Here is a 23,426-nt window from a genome sequence, read left to right as displayed (position 1 = left end):
CCATATCACATATTTTCAGATTTTATTTCTCTTTTCCATGTATTTTTTCCTGATAACGCCTTGTTTTTGAAAAATACATTGTTATCGATCAATTATTGATCATTATTGTATGACGTATTGAATACGTCAAGACTGAAAATAAAATAATTGGAAAAGAAAAATCATTGCTAACATTTTAATTTATTTGCGAAAAATGTTTGTGAGAATTTGTTACGAGCGTAATTTAAATATACGTGTACCCTTTTCTAAATTTTAATGAAATTTCTTAACAGATTTGTATTATCTTCTATTACCTTCATTGATAAATTTATACTGTTTAAATATCTCATATTTTAAAATTTAATCTCCAATATTTCACTACAACAATAAAAATGAAAAAAAAAAACATTTGTTCTGCACCGGCCGCCACGCTAAATGGAGCACGGCGTCTGTAAAGCGATGTCGGCAAACTTTTAATCGGCAATTTGAAGTAACGCTTCGATGGAATCGGCCACATTCATTCGGCCGCAAATAAACTGCATTGGAACAATTGTTTGAAACAATTATTACTCGCTACCGCCAATTTAAGTAATTTACTACCGGGGGATCGATACACATGGTTAATGTATATACTTGTTTCAAAACGTGTTTAATTCATATTGCAATCAAACCTATATGAATTTTCCGTATTAAATTAAAATTTGTTTATGTTTTTCAAACACTCAGGAAGAGAAACAATATCAATCGATGTTTAATATCCTGCAAACAGTGTGTAAAATTTCTACATCAGACAATTCAATTATAATTTGAGAAGGGTTACATATACGCACGGCCTGTATAAATCTTTACGATCGATTTTTATAACAGAGAAAAATTTATTATGCGGCTCTTTAAAATCCGTTATATAGTTTAGTTTATATAACTTTAGTTTATATAATTGACATAGTTTGATACAATTCCGTTTTATCGTTGATACTGTTATATCAATAAATGCAATAAAACTGATGTTTATTTATTATGAAAATTATATTATATTTCAAATTGTAAGGATAATTGATATATTTTATCAAACTGTTTCCTAATACAATGGAATTTTCGTGACTGTAATAATTTTATTTTAAATTCTTTTACTGCTAGTATTTTCTTAATCTATTATTATTATATTTTCTAATAATATATTATTTTCCTCTTCCTTTTTTTAAATTTAGGAATTGCTAATATTTTTTAAGGAAAATGAACATGTTATAGAATTATTAAAACTAGACCTACTTCAAATATTTAATCTTTTTTTGGCTTAAGAAACCACCGAAATCCATTTACCTTTAATATGATTTTCTTCCGCTTTCTATTTTTACACCCTTTATACTTTGTTTATCTTAATAATATTGCGCTCTTAGTGTATCAGCATTAATCACGACTTAGACTATTGTGCACAAAAGAATTTAATGTTACTCTCAGAGTAAATCTTGTTAGTTGTATATGTCAGATGCATGAAAAGGCTTCATTCTGAGGGGCGATTTTCTCAAAAGGCAGCTAACAATGGCTGTCAGTTCTTGCTTCAACGACATCTGACCCGAATGGCACAGCTGCGGTGAATTTAATTGCACCTTGCTTACACTGGGATAAAGAATGACTCAAGATCGTTTAAAGAACGATCCAAAATTCTTGAAGCGAAAAATCAGGACGCTTAAATGGAAAACTTTTCAAAGTGTCTCATTTCTTTAAGAAGGGGACTGAAGTTTTATTGAATAGATTATATCTTATTTTTTATATAAAAGTTTACCACATATATATATATATATATATATATATATATATATAAAATGAATTTTGTCTATTATGCGAATAATGTAATCGAAATTCTCTGATGAGCAAAATGTTGTTTTAAAATAGTTTAAAATATCAGACTTTGATGTATATAATTTCTTCTAATTTATTTTCTTCTAAATTGCTCGCAAAAATGATATAACTCGACTTATGCGGTTTCTTAATTTTCTCTTTAACTTTTACGTCTTTATTTTGTTACAAGCATAGATTCTATGTTGTAAAAATTCTTATTTACAATATATAATATATAATTTTATAAATTAATATTTTAATTCTGTTTTGTTCAGACATTTGTCAAGAATATCTTTTAGGAACAAATTATATTTTCTTACTTATTTTTGTAATTCTTAGAAGAAATTATACATTTTTTTAACGTGTTGCAATAAATTATATGCACTGAAGTTGTGTATGCGATAATGTAAAAAATCTCTCTTAAGACTTAAGGAGTCCTTTACTATTTATTATATTCCCTTCCGAGAAGTTGTACGTGCGAATATAAAATACACGCCATTTTCCATATCAGATACAGATATTGCCGTTCACGAGCTCTCGTTTTACGTTCCAGAATGGATTTTCAATCGGCGCAGAAGAATGAAAGCCTTTTTCAGTGTTGCAGCGGATTTTGCATCGATCTGCTGCAGAAATTTTCCGAGGAAATTGGTTTCACTTACGAGCTCGTAAGAGTGGAGGACGGCAAGTGGGGTACTTTGGAGGTAAGCTCGAGCAAAATTCATGAAAGGTGCTGCTTACTTACGTCGCACGGAAGATAAATGTGTCTTGCAATGCAACGAGAAAATTCCCGCGTAGCATTTACCGCATCCGCAAACGGTGCGCTCGTTTCTTCTTTTGGAACGGTTAAAATTTCTGTCCTTTCATGTCTACGGCAGGCGACTAACACCAAGCAAGAAAAATGTAATGCGGCTTTGGGCATGACTGATAGCTTTCTACATCTCTATCTTTACATATCTGATAAATTTTTTGAATATAAAAAAAAATAGAGAAAGGAATTGCGCTTCACACTATTGCAACCCTATAGATTTAGTACTGTGTAATTTGAAAGCCCAATTATCTGACGATAATAATTCTCTGCAAGCACGTGTATTGACCCAGCCATTGATGACTATTATTACGAAATGTACGCATGAATGAGCTTCCGACGCGTTTAATTTCCGCTGCACAAAAGTTGCTTCCATCGATGCAACGATATTTACGCTTCAACGACAGCTTGAATGGCCCAAAAACAAATAATTTTCCATTTATCGTGCGTCCTAATCACGTTATCGCATCATCATCATTTCGCGTTTCTCTCTCGCGAGACTGTATTAAATTACGATCATTGGCACTGAAAATAATAAGAAAAAAATACCCGTTTAAATCTTGCATAGCATGCAAAATTCTCAGTGTTTTATTCCGTTTTATAGAATAATATATTTTTACATTTAAATCTACAAATATTAAATAAAATTAACTTATGTTTATTTATTTATGTTCTGTTTCTTTCGATAAAAACAATTTCGGCAATCGACTTTCTCGCAAATTTAACAAACGTCACGATTTATCAACTATTATACGCAGAATGGGAAGTGGAACGGGCTTATAGCCGATTTGGTCAACCGGAAGACTGACATGGTGATGACTTCGTTGATGATCAACTCGGAAAGAGAAGCGGTGGTCGATTTCACTGTACCTTATATGGAAACTGGTATCGCCATTATTGTAGCGAAAAGAACAGGCATAATATCGCCCACTGCATTTTTAGGTGAGAATTGTATTTATAGAAACTGCTCCACAAACGATACTTATAATAACATGTTTGCAAATCGGCAATATATGTCTAAAAAATACATCCTATCTTTATTATGAATAAACAATGTTACATAAATTGAGTAAAATATTTGCGGAGGCAAATAGTAATATTATTTCGAAACATTAATATTGCTACATAAATTAAGGGAATATTTACAAAAGCAGTAATTTCGTACGAATCGTTACCGCACGAAAATACGCGGCGAATGTCGCGGTAATGCTGAAACGAAATTCAGTTTAGCATCTAACAATGCAATTTTCAGAACCATTCGACACGGCTTCGTGGATGCTAGTGGGCATTGTTGCTATACACGCTGCGACGGTAATGATACTACTATTTGAATGGGCATCACCCTCTGGTTTCGACATGAAGGTAAACCCTTCAGGCGCTGAGCAAAAACTGGTATTTTTTATTTCGCTTTTTATTAACTATGTGTATATATGTTTCCACCTCGTTCGCACTTTTACCTCTCAATGCACAAATGTCACAATTAGAATAGTTACTATAATTAATTCCAATGCATCCTTCGGTGTTTGTCAGTAGAAAAATAGAAAGCATATGTTTCTAGAATAATGTTATACCGACTTCTAATTTGCAGTTGTTTCATACAATTTTATATAATTAACAAAAATTTTTTTCCAGGAATCTATTCATTTATGTGTATTTATTATCATTACACAGACAGTGTGTGATATTTCCTATAGAATTATATAATACGTGATTTTTTTTTCAACGTGTTATGTATGATTATTTGTTTTGCATGTATGTTGCACAATTTCATAAAAGTCAATATGTTCTTACATAAACTAGTGATATTGTCTAAACATGTGTTCTAATATAAAAGATGTTCTAATAATCATAATCGTCAAATTATATTTTTAATTGGAAGAAGCGAGATAACGATATGCTAATTTTCTTCTAACGTGCATATGAACAGTTTAAAGTTTTGTTCGTGTTAATGTTATTATTACACGTTAAATTTTGTAAATGTTAATGCGTTATCGATTTTTCCCCTTCTGCAGAAGAATCCATCGACAAACCATCGATTTTCGTTCTGTCGCACGTACTGGCTGGTTTGGGCCGTATTATTTCAGGCTGCCGTCCATATCGACTCTCCCAGAGGATTTACAGCCAGGTCAGTGAAAAGGATCCCTTTCCCCAGGAACGTCGTTCTCCCGACGAATTTTAATTACCGACGCGAGATAGAACTCGAGCGACAAATTAGTCTTCCGCCTCTTCGCTTAACCATTCGAGATCGGTCGCTGCGCATAAATGTTCCCGGGCAAACATTTGCTTGCGACAACCGTTCTAAAATGTAAATTACTACGACTACTTATGAATCGTCAATCATATTGACTCGAATCCAAAATAATTCGATGTAAATTATGCAGTATGCTGATGCAGCTCGAATTTTGTGAGTCAAATTAATTTAATTAATTAAATTTGATTTGAGTAAAATAATATTTTGAGGCAAATATATCATAGTTATGAGGTTAAAAGGAGATTAAAGATAGAAGCTTGTTAAAATTAAATAATATGCTTCGGAAACAAATTGCAAACATTAATTTTGAATATTTATTTCACTGTTGAAACTGATAACATGCATATAATGTAACTGGAGAATTCCTACATAAAGACACTAATTAAATTAATATTAAAACATTAATTAACAAACAATTATCTTGTCGACTAAGCAATGCGTTTATTAATTCTCATAAACATTGCGAAATATCTAGATTTAAACATTTATAACATACATGCCTGACTTGAAGAACATAATTTGTAAAAATTGTTAATGCTAAATGTCAATATACTATCTACATAGATTTATGACAAACGTCTGGGCATTATTTGCCGTGGTCTTCCTCGCCATTTACACTGCCAATCTGGCTGCCTTCATGATCACGCGGGAAGAATTTCACGAGTTCAGCGGTGTGGACGATTATAGGCTCGCTAAGCCCTTTTCCCACAAACCCATGTTTAAATTCGGCACGGTACCGTGGAGTCACACAGACAGTACGCTGGCAAAGTACTTCAAGGAGATGCACTCTTACATGAGGGCTTTCAACAAAAGCAGTGTTTCAGATGGGGTCGAAGCTGTCATCAGTGGGTAAGCAATCTTGTGATATAACTTTATTTGTCAACATTTATGTTATACAATTAAAAATTGTATCTGAGAAATAGAAAGAAAAATCGAAGCAAGAAATGAAACAATTATTTAAAAATAACACAGTAGGTAGCATAGCAAATTTATATTCTGATAAAAAAATTTCTCTTTTATGTAAACGATTCGTGTGCAGATATTTATTTAAAAAATACATTTTTGGGCTTGTATGTTTTTGTTTAGCGCACATATTTTGTATAAAAATTGAAGAAAATTTTAATAACTGAAATAAAACATTTTACTTGATTCATTTATATGTTTGTGTTACATTCCAACGTAGTATTTTGCATAAACAAATACATCGGATTGAAATTGATTAAAGGAATAGGAATTTATCATCTCTAAAGTGGGGGATCCTTTACATCTAATTCTATAATATTATGTATATAAATTTAAAAAAGTCCCTTGACACTGGCTTCGTCGTAATGCCGATTTAAAGTATTCTTACGGGGATATACTGAGGTATAGAATATTCTGTTATAACTTCTGTATATAGAGATCTGGATGCGTTCATTTACGACGGCACGGTCTTGGACTATTCGGTCGCCCAGAACGAGGACTGTCGACTGCTAACAGTCGGGTCATGGTACGCCATGACGGGATATGGTCTGGCGTTCTCCAGGAACTCAAAATACTTACAAATGTTCAACAAACGGCTGTTGGACTATAGGGATAACGGTACTTTTATGCTCCAAATCTTTTTAAGCGTAAAATATTTTTATATCTAAAAGTTCTTCCTCTCTCTCTCTCTCTCTCTCTGTGTGTGTGTGTGTGTGTCTGTAAAATATATGGATATATGTAAATTTTACTCGACGGATCGATTTCTACGTCATTCTATCAATTCTAGGAGATCTAGAGCGATTGAGAAGATACTGGATGACCGGGACGTGTAAGCCCGGGAGAGAAGTACAAAAGAGCAGTGATCCGCTCGCTTTGGAGCAATTCTTAAGCGCATTTCTCTTACTGATGATGGGAATTCTTTTGGCGGCAGTCCTTTTACTTCTGGAACATTTATATTTTAAATACATCAGGCAGCACCTGGCGAAAAGCGACGACGGTGGCACATGTGCTATTTTTAGCCTAGTAAGCATCGCGGATTTTAATATCGCAAGAATCTCGTTTATTTCCTGTGCTATTTCTGGAACTAGGTCATTCTTAGCTTCAAAACTACCTACAGCTGGTGACAAATGTTTAAATGTTAATAATATTTTTTCAAAAATATGTAACCAATAATCTAAACTGCCTGTTTTTTAATAATGATAGAAATTGTATAGCTTTTGAGCAAAATAATTTAATTAATAACAATCTACTAGAATTTAATAACAATTAAATATAATACAAAATAAATGTTTGAAACGTATTGGCAATAATTGATAAAAGGATAAAATTCCACATGTAACAACATTTTAATATAAATATTACAGAAATATTCCTAAAATTCTTTACAAATATATCTGCAAATTTATATACATATATATTTTTATCTTATTCGATAATATCGATTTCCATATACTCCGGAAGATTAGTATTGGAATGAAAACTTGAAGAGGATAATAATATGCAAAATGTCTTATTTAAAGAGCGTAGGGAAGTCCCTGACCTTCCGTGGTGCAGTGTACGAGGCGCAGGATATCTTGAGGCATCACAGATGCAAGGATCCGATCTGCGACACCCACTTGTGGAAGGTCAAGCACGAGCTCGACATGGCCAAGATCAGGATACGGCAGCTTGAGAAGGATCTCGAGGCCCACGGAATAAAGCCCACCCAGACCAAGTACGCTCCGCTTTTCTCCTAATACCGTTTAATTCCGTATTAAGCTACGAAAGTACTCGACTGCACCGGGTATTTGCAATGCGATCGAGCGAAGAGCTGAATTGATCAAGTTTGAATCGCACGGTTTGCGAAGACAGAGGCTTGCCCTTCCCAATGATCAGTCATGCTATTCGATTATCTTCGAACTCGGTCGCTTAATATCCGATGAAGCGTCATTCCCTCGTGAGCAATTCGTTCATAACAGTTTTCCGTTCGACTGATTTTATTTCTTTCTCTACTAAAATAGGAAGAGTTCGCAAAGAGTTTTGAGAATAAATCGCTTTGATATTTGGGTCAGAAGTCTGCATGACAAATGAGGGGTATTGTCTGATATGATTAATCTTTTAATGCCGGAATTTTCTCTGAATTGAAACGTCACGGTTATATATGATGAAAAAATGAAAATCTAATATTATATACGAGTTATTGATATTGCAATTTCTTGATACTGAACGATAAAAAAATATGGTGTTTTTTAAGCATAAAAATAAAAGTGAATCAATATTGTTTAATATCTAGCCGCAATAACTTTCTATCCAATTTCAGCGCAAATATGCACAAGAAAAATTAAATTTATTTACATTTTAAACGCGATTGGTTTTTTAGTGTATATTTAAGGATATTATAAATACTGTTATACATCTCAAATAAGAATATAATGCTCATAAAAACAATTTAAAGGGGTTAAAGAAATAAGAATTATTTGTGAGGGGTATTTTCTTCCTTGACAATTATATCAAAACATTTTACTCAGCAATAATTAATACGGTATGAAATTGAGTTTAGTGTCGACATTGAAAGATTAATTTACCAATTTAAATATTTCCGCTGCAGAAAACGAGACGTTCAAACCGCCGACTAAAATTACGCATTGATTTTTCTCTAGATTACGATTTATGCTTTCACGAACGATACTTTTCGCAGAGTGCTGTCGCTTGTTTTCTATCCCCGAAACGGGAAACCTTTGTTCTAGAAAGCTTTCTTTTGAGTCTCTTCATCTTTCCACACTCTTCGCTTTCCACTCTCTTCCGGAAATTACTTCGCAAAGCGGAAGTGGACCCGTGATAAAAGTCTACGCATGCAGTTGCACAGTTATATATTCTACCTCTGTCTTTGTTCTAATATCTTGAACAAACTTATGCTCGGTTCTCCATGCAAATTTCTGCGTTAAAGTTTAATTACTGCGGAAATCATTGTTGTACAAGTAACAACGTTGAAGCCCGTATATCCCTTAAGACGAATTTTGCGGGCCGAGCTTAAGTAGTAACCTATTTTCTAACGTCACTTGGAATCTTGTTTGCACAGCATGCATCTATTTATAATGGGGCGAAACGTGCGTTTTCGATGAGACATCAAATCACGTCGACGTCTTTTAATATCGCGCTTAGAGATTTTATCACGTTTTCTTCTTTTCTTCGCGTTCTCTCTTTATTGCTGACAGGATCTTTTTTCGATTGCTGCCTTACATTAAAATTGCATAAATTAAATGCAATATTAAATAGCATTTATTATTAATGGACATGTTAATATAGTTTCTTTTTCCTTTGGCACTTCAAGAAATTTTAATTTAAGTATATTTCTTGGAAAATAAATTCTTAAATAGTTATGTTATCAGTGAAATATTTTAATAAATTGTATTTATATGTATATATAAACATTTTATATTTACTTCAAACATTGCGAGATTAAATTTGCATTTTTTGTGAGAAAAAATATAATAACGGGGAATTTATTTAGATATATTCAATTGAAAACGCTCGCTTTGCCACTTTTATTTAGTTTCGGTAACATGTATATTGTGTACACATTTATGCTTACATACGTACGTTAATATCCTATCGATTATTAGCACGCGCACTTGATTTCTTCTCTATTGTCCGTCTGCGGTATCACACGCTCACTGCGTAGATAATCGGAAAACCTGTTTTTGTTTCGTTGAGAAGCGAATCCATCGTCATGTTTGACAATAAAAGAAAAAAAAACTTTCCACGAGAGTGGAGTATACATGGGGTGCCCCGGGGGTGTCGTTTCGAACGGGAAATGGTTTATTTGGGTCATGTTAAGCGATAATTGGTCGTTCGACGACGTGAGAAGGAAGCCTGGCACATATCCACGTCGGCTTTTTTAAAGGAGGAAATCCGGAAATCTCGGCTGGTGGCGAGGGTGCTTCCAAAATTCGGACCGCCATACACCACCGGAGCCCATGGCGATGGAAGCTCCGCATCCGCTACCGCCATACTTTGATTCGTAAGTCCGCAATGCCAAACTACACGTAAGAACGTTCAGTGACGCAGGAACTAAAATATTCTTTTCGTTGAAGCTCCAATAAAATTCTCTCTCTGTTGTAATAATTTAATTTGTCATAATTGCTTGGAAAAGAAAGTCCTGTTAGCGATGCTACTCTGATTGATTTTATGTCTTTGCCATATTATAACAACACAACGACATTTAACACAACCCATACGAAACATTCAATATACTCTGTTCAATAGTTACCATCAATTGCCTATCTTTTTTTAAAATTAATCGGGACCTATTCTGCAGCGCGGGACATAATCGTGACGCTAATGAATTGCTCTATAGAGAGCTATGGCAAAACCCTCTCGCGAAGCCCTCTTCTCCCTGAACGTCAAACCATTGAAATCCTTTTTACATAATTACACTCCGATCCCACGACACAATTGGCACTCACACTTCGGAATTTATAGCAAACGTTCCTACGTCACTGCAATCGGTCTCACATGGTGTAGCAAAAGATCGTTCCACCGATCGATGAAAATTTTGCCACGACTCGCGCGATCCCGCGAGGCTCCGTTGTTTCGTAAACTCGCGCGACCTCCGTTCCCCTTGACATCACTTTATCTATAATAATGAAGAAAAGAGAATGTGTGCGGCGAAAGAAGAGACACAAAGAGACGCCGAGCGTCACGCGGATCGACGACGGCGGGCGCTTCGCTTACAATTAGAGAGACCAATCGGTAGAATAACAGGGATGTAGAGATTAGGTATTAGTCCGCTTTTCGCTTCTCTGTAGATTGGTAGATCGTCTTGCATAAGTTACGCATCAAGTATCTCTCGCTCATTACACTTTCGTGTAGTTCTTATTATCACGGACTTGTTCTTTTCTTTTTTTTTTTACTTTAATGTGCTCGAGAGCATGGCATGCGAGTTTCCAGGAGGAAAATAGTTAGATAACTTGGGCGTGTCGGTGCCAACAGTGTGCGCATTATAGGTAATTACCTGTGGTGGTTTGTGGCGGTTAATCGATTAATTACCTATAATGTCCGACGGCGACGACGAGACAATGACGCGGGATGAAAATTAAATCGGGGTGTGGAAATGTTGAGAAAGTGCCGTGACCGGGGCGAAGACGAGGAAGACGGAGAGCATGATAAAGTTTACTTTATACGTGTAGGAGGCAACTTTCGCGGTGTTACGATGGCGATGACATAATCCCCGATCGTTTATATTCAGGTACATCGATGCCGTCGAGGTTGCCCGTCCGAGGGATATGAGTAGAAACCATGTGGTCAGTACAGAATACGCCGAGACGTTCTTGCCCACGGAGATTTACAGGTAAAGACCAGGATTTATGCGGCGTTGTGGATCGAAAAGACCGATTACTAAAATGCGATATTACTCATCATAAAACGTACTATTAAAAATTTTACGAAATAAATTTTATATATACAACAATATTTATAAATAAAATATACTATTAAAAATTTTATAAAATAAATTTTACAGAAATATTAAAAGTTTTACAAAATAAAATTTTTTAACCGTACCTTCCAATCGTTATACATTTATCATATATGCATTGAAAGCGTATGATTTACCATTAATTTTATTTAAATAAATGATGCGTTACATAGTGACACAAAATCTATCAAACTTCGCGTATTTTTGTATTTAAATGTATGTAATTGTAATTGTTGGACGTATTCGATTTTTATTTATTTCCTGGTAACAAAGTGACCTGTATTTATATGTAAGTAGTATATTATATTAATGTAGCAAATTCTAAGCACAATGATTTTCGTCCTTTATACAAATTTCGCATCAGAGCTGTTTATTTTCTTGAAGTTTTATCTTGCCAATATTGCATTGCGCAATTACTTATTTATGCCATTCGGAAATGCCTCGAATTTTATGAAAATAAGCGGTTGTTTGTCATAGGATTCCGGATGATGATGCGACCAGGACGGAAATCGCCGAAATGGAGACAGTTCTGTGATCGTAAGAGGATCGGCTTCAGTCGCCCAATCGCGCCACGATGGAAGCGTATGGGACCGACTGAGGGGCCCTTTGAAGACTCCAGAAACGATGCGATTTAAACAAAAATCGTGTCCTGTTGCTCCTGCCTCGAACAACGAGCCCCACCCACATCAATTTTTCGTTCGGACAAAGACGCTGATCCGCTGATATCGATCCTCAGAAACTGTCGTCGCGCGCGCGGTGAAACAACGAGAGGAGGAACGTCGTCAGTGCCTATCAATGATCGAGAATCAACTATAGTGACCAAGAAGACATCACTCGGGGATATTTTGTGACTCGAGGAAGTGCATTTGTTGTTGACACTTGTGTTACGCTCCTGAGAAATGCATCCTTTGTGTCCTTTGAAATATCAGAAGGACTTGCGTGGCAGTTGCATTCACACAACAATAGTGATCGTTGCGAGGAAATGTCTCAGAAAATTACTGAATCTTCGGTGATGGTCGGACGAGCACTCGATAATTGAGCCGGATTTTGATCTGCGAGGGATTTATTTTTAACAACACGATCGACAAGGCATGTCATCGAAGCTAACTGCTTCGCGCTCACGTAGTTGTGTGCACATGCAAAGATTCGTTTCAAAATTTCAAACCTGTGCCTAAAATCGTCTGGACACGGCTCGTGATGCACTAGATGATCTATTAGGCGTTCTGAAATATGGTTAGTAATTTGATAAGAACAAAATAAAACTTTTAATTTTTTTAGAATACTTTGAGATGCGACTATCTCATTGAAACAACTAGTTTCCATTAAATGTATAATTTTTTTTATTAAATACTCATATTTTTATAATTACAAATTAATCAGTAGTAGAAATTTCTATGAAGATATTTATTAGTAGAATTTTTGCAGAAACAATTAGAACATCACTTTGTCCATGATGCATTTTTGTTTATTTTAATCCTAATTTTTTATTAACTTTGCATTTCTATTTGATATTTATCTCGATACTTTATTTACTTATTTTACTGCAATTTTTTAAGAGTATAATTTGCCTTTTATAAAAAAAAACTTGAATCTATATTTTAATATAGATTTTCAATCTAATTTTTATAATATGTTCCATTTATAATTTATAATTTTAATCCATACTATATTATTTATGGAAAAGAACAGTTACATTATTTTTATAAAGACTTATTACATTTTTGTATATTGTATTATGTATGTATACAGAAATATATACAACATACATATATTTTTATTTTTTAAGCATGTACCATCAGTACATATATCTTACCCCTACTTTAACTCGTCTCATTTTTTGCCTTGTCGTCTTTTCATTTTAATACATTTATGTTTTATATATTAAAATATAATTATTTAGAGGCGTCGTCGCCAGTGCAAGAAAGACAATTGGAAAAATTTCAATTATTACTGACAGCTGGAACCAAGGTCACGGAGGAAAAGGCACATATTTATTCAGGCACCAACAATGCAATAGATAGTTATGAAATTCCTAAATCTTTTAAAAAGGACATTCAACTTTGTACGAACTCGTGCCAGTTTTCAAATAAGTGTCATATGGTAATACGTCGATGCGAACGATACGAAAAGATTCAAAAACTGAGAAACCTAATCGATATCTTGATGGAAAATGTTAATGTGTACCATACGAAATACTTATATGATATCTAAGCCTGTATGTCGAATAAAATTAGTGTTAATGAGTCCGCATAACTATAAAAAATAATATATATATATATATATATATATATATATAGTATGACATATATATATATATTTAATATGGTTACATACACAATGAAATATTCTAAAAAAATGAACCTATTTGAAGACGTAATATGCTCAAAAACAAGAAGTGACATATATAAATATGAAATAAAAATCGAACCATAATGCGCGCGTACCTATCGTGGAGTGTCAGGACAGGTTATTTTTAAATAGGAAAAAGAAAATATCAAGCAAATAAACATAATCAGTAACAAAAATAAGATAACAATGATAGTTCAGTGAATCAAAAAGATAACGAACGAAAAACTAATAAATGTTTACGTCTGTATTAATAAAACGCGCGATGCCTAAAATTGTGATTTAAGTCGAATCTGCAGAAAAACGATTAATCGATAACAATTTACTATTCTTACATGTTTCGCAGATATTTTGCAAAACTATACGTAAATTTTATACATTTTTGTAGACCGCGTAAGTATAATATTCTTGAAGAAAGACGGAATGTCGTCGTAATCTTTGACACAACGTCCTGACAATCCGCAATAGATGATGATAACTCGAAATAACGAACAAAACCCTTCGAGCGAATTCGAGTTTTACGTGCGCATCGGATTCGAGATTTAAGATTAAAATTTTAAGACTTATGTCGCTGTATATAACTGCATTTATTCGTATAAACTTTAAAGTGCATTGCAGGCTACAGTATTTCTTATCAAAAACTGAAACATAAAATATTCTATCGCAACTATGTGTGCAAGATATCATTAATCATGATAAAGTATTGAAAATATTTTAAGAAATCATTTATTATCATCAATTTACAAGAAAAATTGAAATGGGATATTTTTATTAAATTAAAATGAGATATAATTACGATAAATAGAGCTTTATAATAAAGCAAATATTCTGTTGAATTAAATTTGTAGTTTATTTTTAAATAAAAAATATCAAAACTTGAAAGAAATCTTAAGATAGTCCTTGTTTTATTGGATTGTATTGGATAATTTTACCATTATTTTTTATTATTTGTAGAAAAATTTACATGGTAATTAAAATATATTGATTTAAAAATATAAATTTCATACATATAAACATGCATTAATTATAAAATTTATAAAATTTTCTGATATAAATTTTATTATTACGCATTAATTTTAAAAATATGCACTTAATTTATATTAAGTACAAATCCAAATATATATATTTTTTTACAATAAAATTTGTAATGAGTAAGAATATTATTAAGTTTATGTTTATTTTTACTGTCTTTAGGAAATTATGCTTTCCAGACTTGCAATGCACGTTAAGTTATACACGCGGAATGAAATAAAAATCAGAGCATACTTCGTAAGAAGAAATACGAAAGGCCTCGAGATGCTCGCGATCAGTTCCGCGCTTAATCCCATCCATAAAATCATTAACTATCCGTACTAATTATTGTGCGATGTGCGTGCGTGGATGCGAGTTGGGACGCAAATCCTCGTAATCCGCGTAGTATTTTAAGAAATACATTGCTGTCAGAAGAAAACATGTTGTTACTGTTGTTGTTAAAGATAAAGGGAAATGTTACGTTGTTAAGTCAAATGCGAGATAATGATCCTCAGAGAGTATTGGCATGGCGTATTCGAATGTATTATGATAATAATGGAGCCGGCAGGGTCACTCGAGTTTCTATGTGCTCGGACATTCGCGCAATTGATGATCTTACACGTTTCGATATATTTGTATGTCCATTGAACGTGTAAGAAAAATATATGTAATTTAAACTTTTAGGGAAAATTTTTTATTTCTCATGAAATCTCTCTATATGTAAATATCAAATTTTTTTATCGTGTGTGTGAATTATTCTATTTAAAATAATATTTTTTTTATTATTTTAACTATCTAATTTTGTTATAGATTCTCACTTATAAGTAAATATAATTTATAATAACTTTTTTATACTTTATAATAATAGAAATACTTTATTAAATTTCTGAGAGAGTTTATACATACACTAAACGGGTATTACAGTACATAAGTACGCGTTGGATGTTCGAGACGTTTAATAAAAATTGCAAACGTAAATAAAAGAAAAAACGTGCGATATTTGAATACTCCAAAGCTGATTATGCCAATACTGCCAGCTCCAAGCTATTATATACATATGCCATATGATTATAATTAAACTTCTAAAGTTAAGATCCTTATGTACATGAAATCTTTTTCACACGCGGGGGTCTCATTCCTATGCTGAAAACTCTCGTACAGGCGTGTGGAATGGATCTAATCCTCTTACTAGGTCTGAGTGGAGTGCAAGGCTTTATATAACAAGGATTTTCGATCCTTGTCGATTTCAGAGTGCATTTGTGCGCGATTCGCTCAGGCGAGGAGAACTTTCCACACGTGGCGATTCCTCTTCGCTTTACGTCTCAGCTGTTATAAATCTCCCCGCTGCATGCACGTGCATTCGTATAAGCTTGCACCTCCCGATTATGTTAATCCATACGAGCGACCGTTCTCCACAAATGCAAAGTGCCCCTGCATTTCGGTCATTTTCCGTTGGAAGGTGTGCGCACTCGCAATCTATCGCGGTATCGCTCGAACTTGCGCGGTGAGGAAGCTCCTCAAATATGTCGACAATAATCCTCTTAATCAAGTGGATTATCGTGCACTATCATGCGGCACGATTGTTTACGTCGACGCAACGATTAGCGATCCATTAACTTAATTAGCTAATAAGACTAATAGGATGGAATAATCGTACGATTTGATTTATCGATCAATCATCATTAAACGCTAATGGAACATGCGGGAGAGAATTGATGTGTACGCGAAAATTAATCCTGCGGATGAATTGCAACACATGTTCCCTGTCGCTTCTTTCAATATCGCTCACAGCGCGATTAACTTGAGCGTCTATTGAAACACTGCAGTGTAAACGCTGCGGACGATGCGACTTAATTAATTAATTTTATATGTGAATATATATATGCCGTGGGCCTTTATATCGAATGTGATGTTAAAGCAGTCACTATTGATCGTGGAGCGACGTTCTCCAGACACTGCCTAACTTTGAGCTGGTTTTTACCTACGGCGAGGTGACTGACGCAGCGATGCAGCGTGTGAATTGCGAAAGAAATTGAAATCGACTACGGGATAATATGAATCAATTTGCATTTGTCAGACGTTTCCTTTGTACTCCATCTCTCGTAGGTTTTATAAACGAAAATAAGTGTAGCAAATTACACCTCTGCGCAAAAGTTTGTTTCCTGCGAGTTGTAATCTTATGCGAATAAAAGAATCAACGAGAGTGCTATAAGCGAAAATTAGATTGCATTAGCGAAAGTAACTTTGCGCTACAACATATATAGATAAAGATCGCGTGATTATTTAATATCCAAATTAATTTGCCTATAAGCTTTAATTTAGTTATTCATATTCTTATTACTTGTGAACTATACACGTTATTTTTGTTCATATACGGAATAATTCCAAAAATATTCTTTACCATAGTGCAATGTTATCGCTACTGCAATTTCAGCTCACGTTACGATGTCATTACACTTAAACTTGAGCTTTGAGAGCCAAACGCGGTTAGTGAAGTTTCCGGAAACTCCGATGTCTTTCCCAAAACTGCAGTTTGTCAATCTCACGTTCCTTGAACTTGGTTTAGTGAGTGAATTTTCACTTCTCTTTGCCAGTTAGTCCTAATTTTAATTTCTAATCCGAATATCTTGAAAATTATACTATCGTACGATTTATAATTTGTATTAAATTATTAATTAAATGTTACATAACGTTAACTCACGCACAACTAACCACATTTGACTCTTAAAGCCCAGTTTTGCTTGCTATTCATTAATTTCAATATCGAGAACCTTTAGTTAATTAATAATTATTTACTTAAACTTGAATCATACTTGAACGGAAATTACGGTACATTGTACAAATTTTCATGTTCGTAAAATTTCTTTGACGATACGCGCTTTTAATATACATAACTAAAGCTAATCAAGAATTAGTCTTCTAATTCTCTTGCTTATATAAATCAAATTATTGCGAAACTCAATTGTAATGTAGGTAACAAGGACAATGCTTGTAACAACATGAAATCTGTCACAACGATTCGTCAATCATCAGAATGGTTGCGAAGCCCTGAAAAAAAATCACTGTGCGCACACACGAAATAGCGGCCTTAATAATTTCCAGTATGGTAGTCGCTGCGAACTCCTCATACTTGTAACTATTAGACGTACACTGAATTTTTTCGAACCGAGAGTAGATGACGAATGACTTCCTTTCAAGATCTCTGTCGGACTCAAATCCCTCGCCTTTTAAACTTTCTATTGCTAGCCGAAACTCTTTCGATCACGATCCATTTATTATAGGTAACTATTTAAACAAAGATATTTTCTCACGTCAAAATTGATCGGCCAAAATTTTATATTTAAATAAAATATTTATAATTCTAGAAGTTTGTAGGTGATAAATAAAATCATATCAGTCATTCTGATTAATTGTTCGATCAAAATTTACAATATTAATACGTAGATGTTACAAAAAATTATGAACGAATAAATTTTTTGCTGAAATTTGATACCTACATCTCGTGAAAAAATTGAGGTCTTATTAAATTAATCAACTTATTAAAGAATGTAGTAATGTTATACAAGAATAATAAATAAATATTAACGTCACTTTCTGATATTTTTCGTATAAAAAAATTATGAACTTACGTTGCATTGCGCGAGGATCAATACAACGAATAAAAAACGCCACTTTTTAGCGACTTATGGTCCAAAGGTTATTTTATTTCAAAGATAATCAAACCACATAAGTGATTAAATTATTCTTTTAAAACATAATTTTGTCATCTCTTAATCTAAAGTTTTCTTAAATTTTGTTCGTTATATTTTTGTATAGTATATATTAAATTATAAGTGAATTGGGCATATTTTTATTTACACATTATTCTCAAAGAGTGTACTCGCGCGAATCAACGAGAAAATCAGTTATTTATACCGCGAGCTGAACATAATGTTCGATTGTTGCATCGAAATGGTTGCGGCTACGATCTCAGAGCGCATTAACGTAAAAAAATTCTAAGACCCTAGATTAGATATGAAATCACCAAAGGCGTCGCACCCGAGCGTGATGGGTCACGCCGTTTTGTGCCAACCGAAAAAAGATTGCTGTGACATCACAATTAGAGGTATCGCATTGAGTATGTGTGCATACCAAAGGTATATGACCTCGTGTGTAGTGTATCGTACTCGTCGGTGTATTTGTACATAATGGGAAGTCTCCTCCGCTCGATAAACCCCACTTGTCCTCGCTTTCCGTCTTCGAGGACTAGGATATTAGCAAACAGGAAGTCCTTTAGGATTAGCCCTTTAGGCAAAGCCCTTTATATAGCAAGCGTGGCTTGGAAATGAAACCTCGCGATCGAGACCCTTGCGGCAATAATAAGGGTCCCTGCTCCCTCTCTTTTTCCGACTCTACTTCCGTCTGTCTCTCTTGGGGTCTAGGATATTGTATTCGTGTTTCTAGCCCAAGAGAGAGCAAAAGCAAAAGAACCCGTACGGTATATCGTATCGAAGTGAAACTCCTGTCCGTATGGAACGACGGCGTTCATGAGTTCCGCGGCGAAAGTGAACGGGCGAGGGTGAAACTCGAACGGGACGAACGGGGTTGCTCCGCGAACTTCGAGCAATTGTATTTGTAACGTGTACGTCTCGGCAGAACGCGCGAACGTCAAAAGGGCTTATAAGGAACATACGTGGTACGTGATTGTATGTTGTTTCCAATAAAACATTGTTGTTTTGTATACTAGTGGTCCTGTTTCTTTGTAAAGCGTTATCATTCTCTTAATATTTTTTTTCTCCTCTATTAATATATATAAAGAGTATAAAAGGAGTAATATAAAGTGATCAAACGTTTAAGAATAAATTATTTATTTTATTTATAATATCGATATGTAAAATTCAAGTTTTAATTAAAAGATTCAAGTATCAAAAGATTCTAGTATTTGTAATATTTTTATTATATGTCATAATAATTAATAATATATTATTTATAGGATCAAGAAAGATTTAATTATGCATATCAAATTTAATTGCTGCTAAATATAACGTTTCTTTTAATACAAACAATTTTGTATTTTGTATGTAAACTTTATTTTAATATTTTCTAATTAATATGTATTTATTTGTGACAACTTAGTTACGTATTACCTATATACTAATTTCTAAATATTTTATACTTATGCATCATCATATTATTGTCTTATATATTTGCTTTCAAATTATTGTTACCAGGAACAGAAAATATAGATATGTGCTTTCTTGGTCGTCGATAAAGAAAAGAACATATAACGAGATTTAGCGTTCATTGGTTTTGCAAAAATTTAGCGAGTACTAACGATTGTTGATAACTAAAGTAATTAAATGCACTATAGAACATTACATATTTATCGTCCTAATTGGAAGTATTGATTTTGATATTTCTTAGATTATTATTATCTTCATACAATATTTATTGTTATGAATATTGTAGTTTTTATGATAAAATAGATTTCCATTTAAACTATAGACAATAAACCAAATTGGAAATAAATCTAGTAAAATAATTTATATATTTTTTATCCTGTGAATAAACCAAGAAAAAATTATGTTGAAAATTGCCGAAAAATTATATGTTAACTTGCGTTAAGCGGCTGTATGTATATCTCTTTTTCTTGCAAGTAGTATTATTCAAAATTAGTAAACTAAATTCATGAAGAAGGCAATAGTTGAATAAAACATTCAACAATGTAGATATTGCTTTTAGTGACTGTAATTTACACGACTGTGATTTAAGTGAAATAAAAATCAGAAACATTAATCGCGTAAATCTTGCACCATAATATACGTCAGATCTAGAAATAATGTTAGCACAACGTTTTCTCGATCGTAAATCCGTTTTACAGCCGTAACAATAGAAGTGAAATTGCGAGAAGATCGCGCAATGGTCATCCGATAAATATCTGAAAACTATGGGCATACTGGTACGGTGGTCACATGTTAAAGATTTCACGCGTATCGCATTACGACAGATCCGCGTCATAAAGAACGAGAGCGGGGACCCACTGTTGCATTGAATGTGCGTTGTTGCATACTGTTTATGGCCCTCCACGGAACCCCGTTGCTTCTCCGGTGAATCTGCATTTATTGCCGTCTAAATAAAGTGCCGCAGGCATAAATTGCTTGTTATAGTGGACGGACCCTAGCGGTGCAAATAAAACGAATCTAAATGTATACCTAAAGGCACGACTCGTTCCTTTTTATCTCTTTATGTATCACATATATCTGCGCAAAACGGTCCAACGAGGGTCGAAATAGGAATGATTAACTGGCGAATTCATTCGGCCAATGTAAATAAAACCATTGAAATGCAAAAAATGTTTACCCGATGCGCGAACGACTAGGTGATATGAATATTATTGCATGTGTTTGAACCGTGTAAAATAAATGAAAAGAAAAAAAGCTATCAGAAATCCACTTTGCGTCGTGATAATTACAAAGTTAAGAATTTATTATCACAGATATAGGTTCTATTTTTAATTTATTTTAGCTTTTCTGCTATTTATATTTTTACCGAACGCTGCATTTTTATGTACAACGTACTGTTAATTGTGACGTATGTAATGCATTGTGATATCAAGCACTGTAATTTTATCATAGAAAATTGCAGACGCGAGTTTACATTGACATTTATTTTACTTGATTCTGACAATGTTTTATATAACGTTATACCTGTGTATCAAAGACGCAGATCTTATTATCGATCCTTTTCTTACCTGCTCTCCAAACCCAACGACTCTTTAACCATTTCTATTTTTTCTTCTTTGAATTATTTTCTTTCTCTCGAGGATACTGTAGTTTCCCAGAAATGGCGAAAAATCGACAGAACTATTAATTGGTTCTGTCAATCCAAACACGAAAGTGGAGTACCCAGATGGCAATGGAGCTCCGTCGGAAACGCGACTCATGTCGACCGGAAAGATTGCGCCGCGATGGAACATCTGTAATTTCCATTAGAGCAACTCCAACTCTCTCTTTTTTGTTAGCCGTAGTTACAATGTTACAATATTTTCATATATTTTTTTCATTATAAGGCGTATTTCTAGTCAAGGCAAAATTAATCCTAAACATGCATTATTCTCTCTATGACATAATAGACTAAAATTTTCTTATTTAGCATTGAGATGTTAACTTGTTATACGATATAAGATCATATGTTGCATGTCGTTAAAAAACTGCTCTTAATATTTATATTTCTCTTAATATTTCTTTAGTAAAACCCAATAGACTTTTATTCTCGATAGAGAAGACTAGGAAAATATAATATTTAAAATAAAATATTTTTCATAAAATGTACCCAATAATCAAAAAGTAAAAATTTTTATTATTAATATAATGCAAAAGTTAAACGAATTTTAAAATAATATGTCAGAAAAATTTGTATAACAATTAGATCGTGTCCATTAATTATTAAAATAATTAGAATAATTATCCCTTTTAATTTAATATGCATACATAACGTATAATACAATAATAACAAATTTTATATTATATTTTCCATTTCTCTCTCGTTCAATATAAATAATTTACAAATACCAATATTTTACTGTCGTAATTCCGAAAATGCAACAGTAATATTTAGCGCTGAATCAGAAAATGTGATAAACGAATTAATTAATTAACGAAACGCACATGATGTAAAATCCAGCACTAGATTTCACAAATTAAATTTAATATAAAAATACAAATAAATGTAAGTATTGTAAATGTGTATAAATGTTATATGTTTTATTTTAATAAGGGCGGAAAAAGTATAGTTAAGAAAGTTGACTTTGATGATTGGATCTATACTAAATAATATTTTAATAGACTAAAATAATAAGACGCTTAAGCAAGTGATAGAACGTACATAGGCGATAGAAAAGTGTATATCAGAGAATAATTTTGATTTTATTATTTAGCGCTAAATAATGCCATGTACAACGCCGTTTTCTGTAATTTCTGACGGCGAATACATAGAATACATAGAATATAACGATGAACCCTCGTTTCATTTGCCATGAAGGCTAACTATTGTCCAAACGAGATCTATCACGATGCTCATTTATACTGTGACCTAATTAACGCAGATCGTGATCGTTATGATACTGAGCGAGCCATATTCCCACTCATCCACGCACATGCGGCTCGTCTCCAATTATAGAAGTAAAATTGGAGATAGGTACGCGTGCGCCATGCTAGAAAAAAATTCTGAGAAATAAAACTTGAGATCTTTAAATTACAGAATTTGAAATTCAAATTCCTTTTTCAAATTACGTAGAAAAGTTTAAAATGCAGACGTGACAAGAATTCCATGATTTCAAATAGCCAAAAATTCAAAGAGCTTACAATTTAAATCTGAAAAGCATAAAAATTGCTCTCGAATTTATATATCCAAGAGTTAAAGAATCCTAGTTTTTATAGATTTGAGATTAGATACAAGTTAAAAAATGTTTATTTTATCTGGAATTTTATGTGATTTAAAAAGCTATAAAAATAAATTAATACACAGACTCGATAATCTCAACATTAGTCTATTATTTTTATAAATGATTAAAATTATTGAATCAATAACGATTACGGTCGTTGCTAATGAAGCGTTTTACTGAGGAATCTAACACAATGTCACAGTAAGTAAGTAAACGACTGCACTGCTTAATACCGAACATTATAGCATCACGAAAGAGTCTTTTGGTTTATTCGTACTACTAGCAATGTTACTTGCATCGAGTCATTAGCTGCGTTCCGATACCAGTACTGAAAATCTATAATGTATGTGACGTA

The 23,426-nt window shown here is 33.3% G+C and overlaps 1 protein-coding gene across 8 annotated transcripts in view; it reads left to right on the top strand.

Annotated features, from left to right (window-relative positions):
• The window catches only part of Nmdar2 (NMDA receptor 2), a 197,322-nt gene extending 177,953 nt beyond the window's left edge, over positions 1–19,369 (top strand). For 4 of the 8 annotated variants that reach the window (XM_071698941.1, XM_071698923.1, XM_071698931.1 and 1 more), the window contains 11 exons: positions 2,372–2,519; positions 3,382–3,565; positions 3,876–4,015; positions 4,636–4,748; positions 5,439–5,723; positions 6,274–6,455; positions 6,625–6,860; positions 7,358–7,551; positions 9,721–9,837; positions 11,065–11,166; positions 11,770–19,369. In XM_071698941.1, coding sequence (XP_071555042.1) covers positions 2,372–2,519; positions 3,382–3,565; positions 3,876–4,015; positions 4,636–4,748; positions 5,439–5,723; positions 6,274–6,455; positions 6,625–6,860; positions 7,358–7,551; positions 9,721–9,837; positions 11,065–11,166; positions 11,770–11,827 — 1,759 coding nt within the window. In that variant the 3' untranslated portion in view covers positions 11,828–19,369. Of the gene's footprint in view, positions 1–2,371; positions 2,520–3,381; positions 3,566–3,875; positions 4,016–4,635; positions 4,749–5,438; positions 5,724–6,273; positions 6,456–6,624; positions 6,861–7,357; positions 7,552–9,720; positions 11,167–11,769 lie in introns of those variants that run through there. The other 4 variants (XR_011717402.1, XM_071698954.1, XM_071698963.1 and 1 more) reach the window with 4 other exon arrangements.
• The last annotated feature ends 4,057 nt before the right edge of the window (positions 19,370–23,426 follow it).

This window comes from Temnothorax nylanderi, unplaced genomic scaffold, assembly GCF_030848795.1.
Source record: "Temnothorax nylanderi isolate EJ_2023f unplaced genomic scaffold, tnyl_v1.0 TNYL_tig0002_pilon, whole genome shotgun sequence".
NCBI lineage: Eukaryota > Metazoa > Arthropoda > Insecta > Hymenoptera > Formicidae > Temnothorax > Temnothorax nylanderi.
This window is presented reverse-complemented; position numbering and strand designations above follow the sequence as displayed.